The sequence below is a fragment of the Periophthalmus magnuspinnatus genome, chromosome 8 (genome assembly GCF_009829125.3).
Source record: "Periophthalmus magnuspinnatus isolate fPerMag1 chromosome 8, fPerMag1.2.pri, whole genome shotgun sequence".
Lineage (NCBI taxonomy): Eukaryota > Metazoa > Chordata > Actinopteri > Gobiiformes > Gobiidae > Periophthalmus > Periophthalmus magnuspinnatus.
The window spans coordinates 27,280,866-27,296,319 of NC_047133.1; the positions used below are offsets into that span (position 1 = coordinate 27,280,866).

Genomic DNA, 15,454 nt, shown 5'->3' on the forward strand with positions numbered 1-15,454 from the left:
ATTTGAATATGATTGTGGATAAATATAGTGCAATTATTTTAGCTTTAATTATTACACATGGTGTTTTATTACCAGGACATGCACCTTTCAGGTCTAAGCCCAATATTGCATATAAGAATAAAGATTTATTTCTGCATTGTCTCCTCCACTTTCTATACATGTATGAAATTGTGATTGAACTGATGGAATTTCACTGAACACATCAATTGTTTTACTCTAAAGTAAGACAAACAATTTGAACAGCATACTTTAATTACAGTGAGTTGTATATAAAATTTTCAATGGCAAGTGCAGTGCTCTAAGAGTTACAATTCTTGCCCTCCCCATATCTAGACAGCTTCATAATATTTCATAATGATGGAAGACACTGACTACAGAAAAAATGCAAACACAGGGACAGACTCTCTGTTGATTGTCTGATTAGAAAAAATTCCACATAATTCACATGCAGTGATTCTGAACACCTCACATGAGGCTCCACTTAGAAATTGCATTCTTAAGAAAATGTCCAACAGTGATTGGCTGTAGAAGTTGAGAGCTTGTCAGATTGTATGTTCCTGAGGTCTGCATTGGCCCTGGAAAAGCACAATCTAGCAGATTATTTGTCAAATGATCAGTGCAAATATGGCCCCCTAGAACAATAAAAATATACAAATATTTACACAATTTATAAATGGTATTCCTGTAAATCCTATCATTCAGGAAAGTCCCTATACAAAGATAATCTTTTGCTATATATGTTAGCCTTTTGAAAATAATTCAGTGGCAAACTGTAATTAAGACAAAACTCAATACAGTAAAGACAGCACAAAATGAAATAAACATTTACCAAAATAATAGGTATATGATGTACAACAAGTGTAATCTGTTCAACCTAAACTAAACTAAACCGACAAACCAATTGGCAACAAGTGGAATTTCTGATAATGATCTGCAGGACATGAAGGCACTGCTAGATGTAATCTCTAGCAAATGAATATACCATAAAATGCTCAAAATGTTATAATTCATTATGATATGTTGTAAATAACATTGGCAGCTAAGCATGGAGATTACAAAATGAAGACACATTGAACTGTGTGGATTGAAACATGAGCAAAAGCGTGTTAGAAATAATTTGGTCCCCCTAACCAAAAGTGGCCCCACAATTGGGGCACCTTCTCTGGCGTAGTGCAAAGCAGAACAGGATCCCCAGGGGAAAGAAGAAGATGGCACACAGGATGCCCAGGCATGTGAAATCATCTTCCAGTACGCCCACTCTGCAACAAATATGGGCAGGTCATCAGGACAATTACAGATACTGCAATCAGACTATCTGAAACCTAAAATGCTGTCAAAGAGACTTACACTTAAAGTAAAACTATACACATAAACAGATGGTACACAGCACCTAATAGTTTGAGGCTATTGCAGCAGCTTTAATCCTTACTGTAAATAAGCACAAAACATGGTCCCATGACTGCAACAAGCTACAAAATCAGCTGGAGGCATTCAAAAGTGTGTCCCTTTGTAACCAATAACTACTTGAGGACTCAAGAGTGTGGAAAACCAATAGTTCCATGGTTTAGAAATAAGATTACAAACTATCAGGGCAAATTGATACAGGATTGTAGTATTACACACATGTATGAAAAAGAAGATATAACAGGAACAGGTCTGGGATGTAAAGGGTGCACTGCCTGAGAGTGTGAATAATGAAGTAATATTTGAGTTCCTGATGACTTCTGATTCCTGATTCAGGGTTGCATTTCCACAAACCTGAATTGATCTTAATGGACCTAGAGGAGGGACTCCACCTGCTTGAAATGCTGTTCCTTTGACTATTATAGTCCACAGCATGGCATAAAACTTAGAAAGTTAAAACTATACATTCTTCATGGAGATATCCATTTCCATGGAATCATGCAAATGTGACATGCCACCTCCAAAAAAGTTATGCAGTGTTACTAAGCTCTCTGGATCTCCATATTTACAATGCCATCATACTGGTATGGCCTCTATTGAAACAAAAACTTGGACTACATTTTCTCTCATTCATCCTTCTACATTAAGATGACAACTACATTTCATTAAACCAATTTAAAATATTCAGTACAAAAATAACAATACAAATACTTACAGTCTACATTTTGCCTAAATGAGCACGTAAAAAGTCACTAGCTTTAATTTTATGACCTATTGCCACCCCGTCATCACATGTCTGCAGATAATATCAGCTGACTGAAAGTTGACTCATAACTCAAAACTTTCAATGTCCATTTTAAACAAAATTGTACTTTATAATTAGGGGAACCCATTTTTTCCCCTTGGTGAGCCAAAATGAATATGCCAAGGGCCAAACACAATAATAGTGAAATTAATGAAAGATTTTCTACAAAGATATATATACATTTATTTTCAAATTTAACTTTAATTACTGAGCTGCAGAATGAAAGATGTTTGGTCTCCATTCCATCTAAAGACACTCACTATTCAATGCACTATTGAATCAACGTGGAGACTAGGGGCCACATTACTGTGAACATGATTCAAACAGTAGACCGAGTTTAAAGTCAACCCCATCTCTGGAAAACAATCACAAAAACAGTAACAGTACCATATGGCATAAAGACAAAACCTAATCGGAAGGTGAGTGAGTGTGTGTTCACCTGCAGGCCGGACAGCCGCCTACCACCACCACTGAAGGCTGAATAATGGCGTAGGTCCCAGTGTAGGGCTGCTGAGACACAGCAGGGGCTGCCTGGGTCGTGGGGTACCCTGAATGGAAAAAAGGAATTATAATACAATTGATTTGGGTACTTGTCACATATATAGCCTCTATCATTTATGTCTATCTCTAACTTCCTCTAAATGCCTTTAGCATCATGCTAAAGGCCATAGGCCTAAAAAGCTTCAGAAAAATACACAATACAAATGCATGCTGTAATTCTAAACCTTGCACTGATTATACTAACTAATATTTAATTGTGGAGTATGTCACAGTGAACTTTGAACCCCTTATCTGTAAATCTTTGGCCATAGCGCATGTGCTGATAAACAATAACGGAACATAGTTCATTCACATGTAGGCTACAGAAATAGTAGGCCTACTGACGAACAGCAGCAAACAGGAAAAGGCCACAATTATAAGAAAAACCGCAGAACTTCCTGATGCAAACATATGTAGGCCTATCTCTGAGGAGTTACGAGTAAAAAAGTCAATAAAACTGAAGCCTGCCATAGGTCACTACCCCCTGTCACATAAAGGAGCCTACTGATTACTGACACGTAGATATATTTAAACAATCACTGGAAACACATTAATTTGTCGTAAACGAAAGTGAGCTCTGTGTGAACTTGTGCCGCAGACGGGACAGGACCCTGAGGCAGGAGGGCACTTGCCTTGGCCCCCCTCGGGATACTGGTACGGCGGAGGGATGGCGGGAGGAATGGCCCCGTAGCTCTGCTGTGGTGGGGGGCCATACTCGTAGACCCCTGGGACAGCGTTATAGGCGGGGGGTCTGTCTTGGAGCAGAGGTTTACTGTCCACCATCTCAGCTGTGCGATGGAAGTTGTCTCCTGATCCAAACTGCACTTAACTGGAAAAATCAACCAACTGACTAGAACACAATGTGAAATTTGGTCTTTGATGCAACAAGTAACGCAGAGACGACAGGAACAAACAACAAACGCAACGAAAATGGAAAACTTCGTCTCTTTCCATGCGCCAACTTTGTCTGTTGCTGCGACGGAAAAAAAACAACCAATCTTCTCCAAATGTCCACTCTCAAGTCCGGAATGTAATTACTGAGTCTATTGGTTAACTTAGCTCCATTTCGCTCCACACAGTTGGTCCTTTGGCACTAGAAACACAGTTTAGAGGCGTCACAACGCCCAGAAACTACGTTGAACTCTGGCTTTTCCTTTCTGTCTGGTTTGTCACAAGAGAAGAATCATGTGACGCTCTGCTGTTGCGCCTCTGCGCAACTAAATGCCTCTTAAAGCGACAGTCCAGAGAAATGGGGCTGTTGCAGCTGCTTTATGCAGCATAGGTTAGGCTGCTGCAGACACGTGTATGGAGCTTAAAGAATACAACATTCATTGTGTTGATGATAAAATGTAGGAGTATAGGCTGTACACACAGAAACAACACAGGCCTACTGAAGGGCCATGTGTTCTGTCTGTGCTCCACTTATTTATAGCTTACATAAGCCTTCACGTTTCATAATAACAGTTATGGTCTACATTATTCCCTGATTTGGGATAATTAAGGGAGGTGACATGAATCTTAAAGAAACTGAAGGACAGTCGAAAATGATCTCGATCTTTCTAAATAGGCTATTGGCCTATTATCTTGGGTCGGCTGCATATGCAAACTTTATGGTTTCTCTTTAGGTCTTGTGGTTGTAATAGAAGTGCCAGTAAAGAGGTCCTGTGCACTATCCAGGGTGCTGAATGCGTGAGGGACTCTGTACATGTTGTTGTAGCCAAGTTGCTGATTAAAAAGCCCAAACTGTAACGAAACAGGTGAAGACAATCTTGCAGTTCAATAATTAATTTGATACTGAATAAATTATTGAAATATGCACGTCAATCAGCGGAGTCGAACGGAAAATGATTCCGGGAGTCGAGTGTTGGACCAATGGGACCAGTGCGTCTCACGCTCCTGTGCCATCTGGACCAATCACACACACGCGTCCTCCATTTCCTGTTGTGGACTCAGAGTTGAACCGAGCATTCCTCTGCTTCAGAGTTAACATCGTTGTGGTAATGTCTGAGTTCTGGACAGTTTCTCTTAGAGGAGTGTGTCCTCGTGAGTGAGGAGGCGTCTCATGTAAGTTATTTTTCTGCTGCTCTGTTTTCCTTCAATAGGCTTTCCTCCAGTGATGTAAACAGCTTAAAGCTGTCCGTATTTATGCTAGCTGTCAGATCAATCAATACACATGTTGGTGTTTTTTCCGTCCTGTGTGTTTTGAACAGAATGTCTTGCCATGGCCCTCAAAGGTAAAGCACGGAGCCAGTCCACCTGGATCATGTCGCGTCTGCTTCTCCCGTGACAACCGCGGCTCGGATTTCTTCAGCCAGGTACGCTGCTTTTACACAGCTTTTACTCTGTGTGGACTGTGGACATCTTCAGCCAGGTACGCTGCTTTTACACAGCTTTTACTCTGTGTGGACTGTGGATTTAACCTGTTCTGTTTATCAGCGCTTGGGCTACTTCAGCTGTGCATCGCAGCCAAGATGAAGTATGACAAAATCAAAATAGCTCATTGGTGGGAAGACACTATCTTAAAGGCCTGTTGGTTTACTTGGTTTGGCCATAATAATTTTTCAGGTCAAAAAAGATCTCAAGACTGGCCTTGAGATCAATAGTGAAGCGTCTTTGGGACTGTAGAGGATTAGTGCAGTATCAGTTGCTGAGTGGAAAGCTCACTAAGAAAAGGAGGGATTACTGCTTCCGGTCAATTTCAAGTTAAAAGCAGCATAAGTTCATCTTAGGTTCATCTCAGGCCAAATACAAAGGACAGTGTTTCAGACAGTATATTTGTCTGCAGTATGTTGATTTAGTAATATACAGTGAAATTTGGTGGATAGGCTATAAGAAGACTTTTCTCTTTCCAGGGATCATCATGCCTATCACTCTGCTCTGGGCGGTGGATGTGTACGGCAGGGTGTACAGCCTGTCCACAGCCAGCGAACGCTGGGAGCGAGCTGATGATATGCTGCTGGAGCTGAAGAGAGTGTCTGCGGGAAAAGGCCGATGTTGGGGCATAGGCTGTGACCATCATGTTTACCTCAATATAATGCCCAGTGAAACCCCCATTCGCTACAGAGAAGAGACCTACGAAAACCAGGTTTAGAGAATCACCATGAACTTTGCATAAATTGTGCATTAATATCAAAACACTTGACACCCTTGTCTTTTAGAGGTGGAACCCTGTGGATGGCTTCACTGATGTGCTATTGCCAACTGACCGCTGGCCTTGGAGTGACGTAACAGGATTGAACCAGCAACCTCTTCACAGCTTCCAGCTCCCGTCTCGTAGCTGGGAATGGGAGGGGGACTGGTATGTCGATCAAAGCTACAGTGGAGAACCCAGTGAAACAGGGGTAAGAACAGTACAGTAATATATATTTAATTGTAAAGTGTATTCCAACCACATAAATAATTTAATCACACATCTTCCCATGTAGGGCTGGGAGTATGCTGTAGACTTTCCAGCTAACTTTTCCCCAGATAAAAAATGGAATTCTTGTGTCCGCCGTAGGCGCTGGATACGTTACAGAAGATACATTGCACCAGGGAGCTGGGCAAAGGTTGGTCTGTTCTTACCATGGCACTCATTATAAAATAAGACAGTAAAATTAGAATTATATGTTTGTAGATTCGTCTGGAAAACCCTAGAAAAACACCACTGCCACTTTGCGACATCAGCTGTGGTGGCTGGGAGATGAGTGACCAGTCTGGAAGGTACCCATACCTCTGGGGAGTGTCACAGCAGGGCCAGGTCTGTCCTAATTATAATATAATACGCAAACTCAATCAGATTGCATTCCTGTTTATAATTGCACAATCACCAGCGTTGTCTGACCACATGGGGGCAGCAATGTTCCATGTAGTCTCTCTGTAAACTATTTGGTGGACTTTTTGTAAACAACTAACATTGCAAAATAAGAGTACCTGTTGTAAGAACCAATTTTTCAATCTATTGCTCAGGTGTGGTTCAGGGAGGGCATTCAACCTCGGGTCCCAGAGGGCACAAGCTGGGAGGAGGTGGAGGTCCCTAAGGAGGTGGCTCAGTTATCAGCCGGCCCTGGAGACCTGCTCTGGGCTGTGCTTTGGGATGGGAACCTCTTGGTCCGGATTGGCCTCAGCCTGGACAGCCCAACTGGTTTGTTTATCTGTTATTTGTTGTATTTTCTTTATTGGCAACGTTTTCATCTTCGTCCTTTTGTGTATATGTATATATGTATATGTGTATAAGCTTGATGACAATGTTTGCTGCTGGTAATGATGGATGGTAATGGTTGTGAATTTTTATGTGAAAAAATTTGCAGGCACATCATGGACTGAAGTTGAATCACCAGTAAAAGAAGTAGAGGTCTTGCATGTATCTGTGGGGGTCAGTGTGGTGTGGGTGGTTACTAAAGACTATAAGGTAAACTGGCAGTGATTACTGGGTTACTGCTATGTTTTGAAAGTTAAAGTAATGTTACTTTTCTGTTCATGTGCAGGTGTGGTTCAGACGAGGGGTGAACTCCCACAATCCTTGTGGTTCAGGCTGGATCAGTATTGGGGGAGAAATGATGATGGTCGATGTTGGCCTCAATGACCAGGTATAGTCTTTTTCTGCCGAACGTTATACTTTTTACCATTATGCTTGTAAACATGTTTACAGTAAATGCCTATTTACCTACCACATGCTATGTATATAAGTACAAAATCAGCAATATAATTACAATTGTATTGGTCAAAACCATCCAAGCATTTCTCTTTTATTAGATGCTTGTTTATTAGAAGCTTGGCTTATGCAGTCATCCCACCGTATGTAATTTCAAGATGAGCTTGTAGCCAGGGTCAATGGAACTCTCTGTATCTCTTGCTCTCACTGCCTTGGACTTTGCTAGCACTGCACTAGCTCAGCTGACACCTCCTGCTCCTGTGCACCTCACACTCTTCAGACCCTCCTGTTCCAGAGCCCTGTAATCTGAGCACCACAGCGTTCCAGCCAATGTCCCGGCAGTTGCATCTCAGGCCCCAGCCTTATATATCTCAGAGTGTATTCCTACTGGCCTGACATATGGGACACTCCCTAATTAGAAGCTGGCCAAGCCGTCATCTTCATGTCCCATATTTCATATTTCAGGGCCTGTGGTTATGGAGAGGGCTTGTGTGAAGTGGCAGGTGCCACTGTTACAGTATATGACCTTATAAAGTAACAGTTGCTTCTGTCCTGCTGCTATGGGGATAGTGATCAGAAACATGTTCATTGTATAGGATAATGGTGAATATGCTGATCTGAGATTTGTTTGTTTTGTTTTTTTTGGCAGGTGTGGGCTGTGGGTGAAGACAGAGGTCTGTATTTTAGGATGGGTGTGACTCCATTTGAGCCTAGTGGAAATGGCTGGATCCCAATTTCAGCCCAATGGGGAAGTAAAAAAGAAGTTGGTCCACAAAGGTTGGTGCACATTGATTTTTTTTTCTCAGAATACACAGCCCATAAATGTATCACCATAAAATTCCCTGAAATATTGTCTTACATCTGACCTGCTCCTTTAGCTGGAGTAGTGACCAGAGCATCCCACTCACAGTGCCATTTAAATCTGCATTCCTGCTTTCAAGGTTTTAACAGAAATAGCATGACTTTGCCTGACAACTGAGAATGCAACTTGTTAACAGATTCGAATATAGTTTTACAGCTGTACAGGCAATGCATTCCCCTGTCTTTAAGATTGAAATGATTACTCTTGCTGCTAGTAATTATTGGTCAGGCAAATATATAGATAGACTGTTACACTGTTAAGCTTTACGATTTAACCTCTACCGGGGTAAAATAACTGTATATGTGTAAGCATTAATCAAAAGTATTATTATATATTAGGTATGCCCCAAGTTTAAGTTGCAGTATTATGGTTATTGAAATTCACAGTTTTACAATTATTGGCATTACTGACACCATGACCAAACAACAGTGAAACCCTGTGTTTTCATTCACATTGTCTAATAGATGATCTTTCCTCTAGTATGTGACCAGCTTTATAAAATCAAACTTTCTGAATGATTAAGTAAAGTTAAAGTGACGTAAACTGCCAGGAAAGAAGCATTATGCACTTACTTTTCAGTAAAACTGTCATTGTGTCCTTAGGGAAGGCATTTCACCCACATTGTTTAGTATGAAAGTGGTAAGTGTGAGTGGGGTTGGAGAGGCCAATGGCACAGATTGGCAGCCTTGCTTCTGTCAGTATACCCCAGGGCAGCTGTGGCTTAAATAGTAGCTTACCAACACCAAGTATGCAATGAATGAATAATGCACAAAATTGTAAAGTGACTTTGAGCGTCTTGAAAAAGGCTATATAAGACTAATCCATTATTATAATATGCCAACCATTTTTGCAGTTTTAAACAATGAGAGTCCTTGTATTTTTAGTCGCTGAAAAGCCAGTTTGTACAGTGATGAATAAAGTTTGTAATCATTTTTCTGTCTTTACACTAGAGATGATCAGCTGACCGAGGCATCCCAAGGCTCTGTTTTGAGCTGCACAGACTCAGACTCAGAGCTGGGTCCAGTAGAAGCACAGAGCAGCACTGTTGACACGCCTGTCCTTGAAGCAGCTCACCCCTCTGTAGTGCCTTTGGGAGGGGAGAACACAACTGAAGATACCCCTCAAACTGCCCCTAGACCGTTTATCCCTGCCAGTGACAGCTTTATCAACAGCCTGGTTTCTGACCGCGACAAAACTTCTACAGCTCAACCCTCTATTTTAGAAGTTCCCCAAGAGGACACTCCTGACCCCTCCCCTGCCCCTGTACTCCTCACTCCAGATCATGCCTCACGTGACCTGCCCTGGAGCAACGTGGACCTGGAGGGGGCAGAAGCCGTGCGCACTGCCCTGGCAGCAGGTAGCACTTTGATGGACAGTAGCACAGGTGTGTTGGCTTTGGAGAATCCTCAAAGAGTTGGAGAAGAAGATGGACCAGTATGGGCTTGGATCTCTGGTGGAGGCTGTGATGTGGAGGCAGAGTCTAAAGTCAGCTGGCTCAGTCCAACAGGTTAGAGATAAGCTAAATGTATAGTAGTACAATTAGACAGTTTTCTTATGGAATGACTACGAATAAACAAATGTGTGCCAATGTACAATTCAATTCAATTCATTTATTTTTGTAATGCCCAAAATCACAACAACAGTTGTCTCGAAGGGCGTTCATGTTTTGGTTGATGGGGGAAACCGGAGTACCCGGAGGAGACCCATCCAGGCACGGGGAGAAACATGCAAAACTCCACACAGAAAGGCCTGGGCGACCCGGGGATCGAACCAAACCTTCTTGCTGTGAGGCATGAGTGTTGCCACTCAGCCACCGTGCTGCCTACACAAAAACAAACAGGAAAATCAGACAAAACAAGAAAAATCGGCCAGGCGAGGAGGAGGGAGGGGGGCGGAGGAAGACCAGGCGAGGAGGAGGAAGACCAGGCGAGGAGGAGGAAGACCAGGCGAGGAGGAGGAGAGCCAGGCGAGCAGGAGGGCCAGGCGGGGAGGAGGAGAGGGTCCAGCTGTCATCGGGGCATCTGAAAGAGTTACACTCCACAGGGGGAGTGGGACAGGGGACAACATGTGAATAGCATTGCTGATGAGAAAATAGGACAAAGCAGAGGATAGTGCTCAGGTTGCGATACTTCCCCCAGCTAGTTATCTCCTACTGAAGCCTAACTTATCCCGGGTTTTAATGTCACTCCCTAACTCCCTCACTAAGTAACCTGGTCATAAGCTATACCGAAGAGGAAGGTTTTAAGCCTGATCTTAAATACAGAGACTGTACAGAATACTCAAAGTACTTGTACACAAGAAGATATCACATTGTAAGTTTGTGAACCTTTGGATCTTTTGTAAGGATACATTTCTCTTTGATTGACCCACAAAATATTTGTATTACAGTCAAAGTAATCCATAAGTTTGGTTTAGTAAATTTGGAAAGAGCATCTACACACTATCTTTAATTGGTAAAAAATCATTTCAATTCCCCTTAGCAGAAAGCAGGATAACCTTAGAAAGTCTACACATTGGAGACAAAACTGAAGATAAGCAGGTGACGCCACCAGGCTAAGTTACAGGTCAGATGTTTTTCAAGGTATTTTAATTCCAAAAACACCTGTACTTTGTGCATTTGCACAACAGATTTATGCCATACTATGGAACATTCCAGGCAAAACAGTAACATCTTCATGGTGACGAGCAGGTGGCAAACCCCCCTGGAGAAAGTTATTTAGTGCACCTTTAATATTCTTGTAATTTCCTGCAGGTATCCTCACCAGCTCCGTGTCACTCACTCCTGTCCAGTCCGCTGCCTGGAGCGAAGAGCATGAACGCAGAGATGCCACCAGCAGAAAGCCCCTGGAGAGAAGCAATGTAAGATTCACACATTTACTTTGATCTACTGTGGCAGCTATCATTTACTATTGTCTCTGTCATTTGATTTCCGCATCAGTCCATATGGGTACGTAAAGGTACTCTGCGCTGGTGGAGGGACTGGAAGCCTCAGCGCTGGGTGGATGTGAGTGTCGCTTTGGAGCAGTCCACCAAGTCTGATGGCAAGAAAGACAGCATTTTCTTTGTCTACTACACACAGTATGATGAGAAGAAGGTTGGTATTACAGAAATGAAGTGAAATGAGTTTGTGTTTCATAAAATGCCAGAAAAAATATTTAATGTTGTTATCTTTTAATAGTAATTTTTAAGCACATCTTCACATAAAAACAGAAAAATGTAATTTGGTATTTTTTCTGGAATTCAATTTTCAGTTACAACTTGAATGTGTATTCAGACAAAAATCTACCAAAAACTATTATCCATGTGAAATATCTTGTACATTCTTTTTGTTTTCAAGTTGTCTTATACATAATCAAGTGTGTGTGTGTGTGTGTGTGTGTGTATCTGTATTTTAGTACCTACAAGTATTTATAAATGAAATCACAGCATTGGTACCAGTCATCAGGGACTGCTACTATGCCTTTGCTGTGTACACTGCCCAAAGAATCAAGCAGAGGTGGCCTTTGGTTCTCGCTGCACAAACTGAAAAGGACCTGAATGACTGGGTAATACACCTGACAAGAGCTCATTAAAAGGTCTCATATAGAATGTATAATTCACTTTTTCTCTCCTTAGTTGTCCCTGTTGTCTGACTGTTGTTGTGAATGTCGAGGGATCAGCGGTCCTCCATCCAGACACGCCCTTTGGTCCACCACCTCAAAAGGAGACATTATGGTTCATGAGCCTTCATTCACACTGGAATCCCCTGCAACAGCACTCTCCTGTGATCTCATGTAAGACTTTCTGGTAGCACTTTATTCATACTAAATGGCATGAATAAAGACTTGATTCATAATGAGCAAATTGTTTATTAAGAATGATTTAGACTAAGTAGTTACTAAGACTGAATCATTCATAGCAGACTATAATGAACTATTTGTTATTATGAGTTACGGTAGGTCTTTTTCATGCATAAAACTCATTTATTTGCATCTATTATAAAGTGTACCCAACTTCTTTCTTCTGGCTGAATCTTTTTCTACTTGCATAAGCTAACCAAAGCTAACGTACTAACACAGCTAATACCAGTGACTAACACACGTGATGTGGATGTTGCTTGTCTCTTGCTTGTCCTGTGGTGCTGCAGGTTCTGGCGACAGGTCCCAGGACACCTACGCTGTGTAGAGTCTAACAGTCTGGGGCTCGTGTGGGGCGTCGGGTGGGACGGCACAGCCTGGGTCTACATGTTTTCAGGTTGGGCTTAATATTAAATGATTAAGGGATGGCTGATTCCAACTTTATTCTTACCAAGAAAAGTTACATTGTGCATCTTTAGGTGGAGGGTCTGCGCCCCTCACCCTTCCCAGCAGAAAATTGACATATTTTAAGTACATTAAGATCACAAGTGTACACAATCTAAGTGAGCTATGTGCTTTTAGGAGACACAGCTGAGATACAGCAGCAGACTGATGTCAGAAATGTGTATGTGTATGAAAATCAAAGATGGAACCCCATGACAGGATACACAGACAAGTACAAGTCTATATTTACATTTTACTATGTTTCTCTTTGAGTTATAATAATGGCCCTTTTTTTTTTTTTTTAAGGGGACTTCCTACAGATCGCCCGATGTGGAGTGATGAAAGTGGGCTAAAGGAATGCACAAAAAGCACAACACACCCTCCCTCTCCGCAGTGGTCCTGGGTAAGAATCACAAAAGGTGTGCATTTAAAAATATTTCCCCCTACATAAAAATAAAGCTGTTATCATTCTTAGGTTTCGGAATGGGCTGTGGACTACAATGTCCCAGGGGGCACAGACAACGAAGGGTGGCAATATGCAGCAGACTTCCCCGTGTATGTAGCCCCACAAGTTGACACTCTAGAAAAAGAACAAGAAATTAATACACAAATTAACTCAACTGTTTTTAGGACATTCCATGGGCACAAAACTATGAAAGACTTTGTCAGGAGACGACGATGGATAAGGTACCCACTGCTCTCCTGTGATTGTATTTGCATCTTCTGGTCTTGTCTGTTTGAGATGCTTTGATTACAGAAAATGTAAGATCACCCTGCGAGCACCATGGCAGCAGGTCCCGCCCATCCCTCTAAGTGACATCTCTCTGATGTCCTGTCTGGCTCAGAGCAGGATGGAGCATGTGCCTGTGTGGGCCATCAGCGAGAAGGGGGACGTCCTGTGTCGACTGGGAGTGAGCCCTCAAAACCCTGCTGTAAAAAAACAGCCTTACAAAATCTAAGCCTTACAAATGTTTTAGGATACTGGAAATGTTTTGTCTCTTCTCCACAGGGAAGCTCCTGGCTGCATGTGGGCACAGACCAGCCATTTAAGTCTGTTTCTATTGGTGGAGCCAATCAGGTGTGGGCTATAGCCAAGGATGGGTCTGTGTTTTACAGAGGATCAGTGTCACCTCAGAACCCTGCTGGTCAGACTTTAATTATAAACTGCTTCTTATTAAGTGTCCACTCACTTAACAATATCTCTGCACCACCTGCAGGAGAATGTTGGTATCACATTCCTTCTCCTCCTCGACAAACTCTTAAACAACTTTCAGTGGGGCGTACATCAGTGTTTGCTGTGGATGAAAACAGTAGGGAGTTACTCATTCAGAGATATTACAAACACATGGCACTTGGCATTAAATAACATTTTGGTTGTATGTAGGTAACCTGTGGTATAGACAGGGTCTGACCCCAAGTTACCCTCAAGGTTCGGCCTGGGAGCTCATCTCCAATAATGTCACTAAAGTCTCTGTGGGCCCTCTGGACCAGGTCAGTCAAAAGTTTGAAAGACATGGTGATAGTGTGCAACTGGAACATTAAACAAATTATGTCTTTTGAATGTTTTCCCTCAGGTGTGGACCATAGCAGAGGGGGTGCCAGGATTTCCTGTGGAGTCTCCTGGGGCTATATGCCACAGAGTCGGGGTTGGACCAATGCAGCCAAAAGGACATTCATGGGACTTTGGTATTGGGGTATGTCACATTCAAATTAGTAATTTACCATCTTTTCTGGGAGGGCAGTTTGACCCAGTGTTAAGATAGTGCTGATTGCATCGGAGTGTGTGTTCCTTTAGGGCGGATGGGAGCACATCACTGTACGAGGAAATTCAGCAGAAGCACCTCGAACACACCCGCCTCCTTCTGGCTCTCCACGGAGCCCTGTTCCGCAGCGCCTCCCAAGACTGGAGAATGGCAGTGCTGTGGGCGTGTAACCACCTACATCTTCCTCCAAGGAAATGGACCAAGTTTTCACTGAGATTGTTGAATTTAGCTTTGTCAGTGAATGAATGTTGAAACTGTTTCCAAAGGCAGAAATCCTGCAAGTGTGCAGCACAAGAGTAGATAAAGAGTCGAATGCATGTGCAGGCTCTCAATGTCTCAGCTATCAGGTGTGATTGGGTTTTGCAATACTTTAGATTTCTTTATTTAAAATCCTGTGGACAGTGTAAAAAGAGCTGAGGCTTTGGCATCACAAAAACACAGCTAAACATGTTCATCTTGCACTATAGGTTTTTTTTTTGATGTTGTGTTATCTCTGATGTTCTGTTATCTGATGTTGTGTTATCTATCATTATTTATTTATTTTATTTATTTATTAATTTTTCATGTATTTGTTTGGGTTTGTTCGTCCATATGTCTTGCCTGTCAATATTAATCCTACAAATAAAATAATTCTTCCTGTGATACAATTTGTAACAAAAACTTTCAATATAATACAAAATTTTATGTCAAAAAATGTCACCAAGATTACCTTAAGCAATAAGAAAATCTCCCACAAATAACTAGTGATTTCTGCAAAGACTGTTGATCCTCTACAGCCAGCCTGTCACTGCTATGGGCATTCATTTTACAAGGGCATTGAATAGCAAAATAAAGATTCAAATTAACATGCCTAAATGTTTGGGTTGTTTTTGGGGGTTGTATGCATGTATGTATTAAATTAAGAGTTTAAACAGATGCCTGAAAACAACCATCTGAAGTCTAATTAGTGAACAATGAGACGTATGAAAAGTCCTTTAGGCTACATACATATGTATCTTATGTTCATTAATATGCACTGTCCCTTTTATAAATAAATAAATCATTAGAACTGCCTCATCCAGTTTAGTCTCATTTTAGACCAGGCTTAGCCCTAATTTGGACATGATGAAGTCCGAGTTTAGGTGCAGGTGGTTGTGTGAAAAGTTTTAAGAACCACAAATCCAGGAC

At 41.9% G+C, this 15,454-nt stretch overlaps 2 protein-coding genes across 2 annotated transcripts; one reads left to right on the forward strand and one right to left on the reverse strand.

The window, feature by feature from the left end:
* Positions 1-28: 28 nt before the first annotated feature.
* Positions 29-3,992, reverse strand: bri3 (brain protein I3). Its single transcript, XM_033970768.2, has 3 exons — positions 3,382-3,992; positions 2,649-2,757; positions 29-1,259 (listed from the first exon to the last, which is right to left on the reverse strand). Exons 1-3 carry the CDS (start codon positions 3,530-3,532, stop codon positions 1,127-1,129), a joined length of 393 nt encoding a protein of 130 aa, XP_033826659.1. The 5' UTR covers positions 3,533-3,992; the 3' UTR covers positions 29-1,126.
* Positions 3,993-4,959: 967 nt separating this feature from the next.
* Positions 4,960-14,479, forward strand: tecpr1b (tectonin beta-propeller repeat containing 1b). The gene is made up of 25 exons (XM_033971500.2): positions 4,960-5,064; positions 5,602-5,834; positions 5,908-6,090; positions 6,175-6,297; positions 6,366-6,488; positions 6,698-6,872; positions 7,039-7,139; positions 7,216-7,317; positions 8,032-8,159; positions 9,195-9,751; positions 10,997-11,103; positions 11,183-11,338; positions 11,640-11,789; positions 11,860-12,017; positions 12,371-12,477; positions 12,663-12,756; positions 12,831-12,927; positions 13,000-13,079; positions 13,155-13,211; positions 13,282-13,456; positions 13,534-13,669; positions 13,742-13,834; positions 13,909-14,015; positions 14,099-14,218; positions 14,320-14,479. The coding sequence occupies exons 2-25, from the start codon at positions 5,610-5,612 to the stop codon at positions 14,455-14,457; spliced, it is 3,492 nt and encodes a 1,163-aa protein (XP_033827391.1). The 5' UTR covers positions 4,960-5,064; positions 5,602-5,609; the 3' UTR covers positions 14,458-14,479.
* Positions 14,480-15,454: the final 975 nt, after the last annotated feature.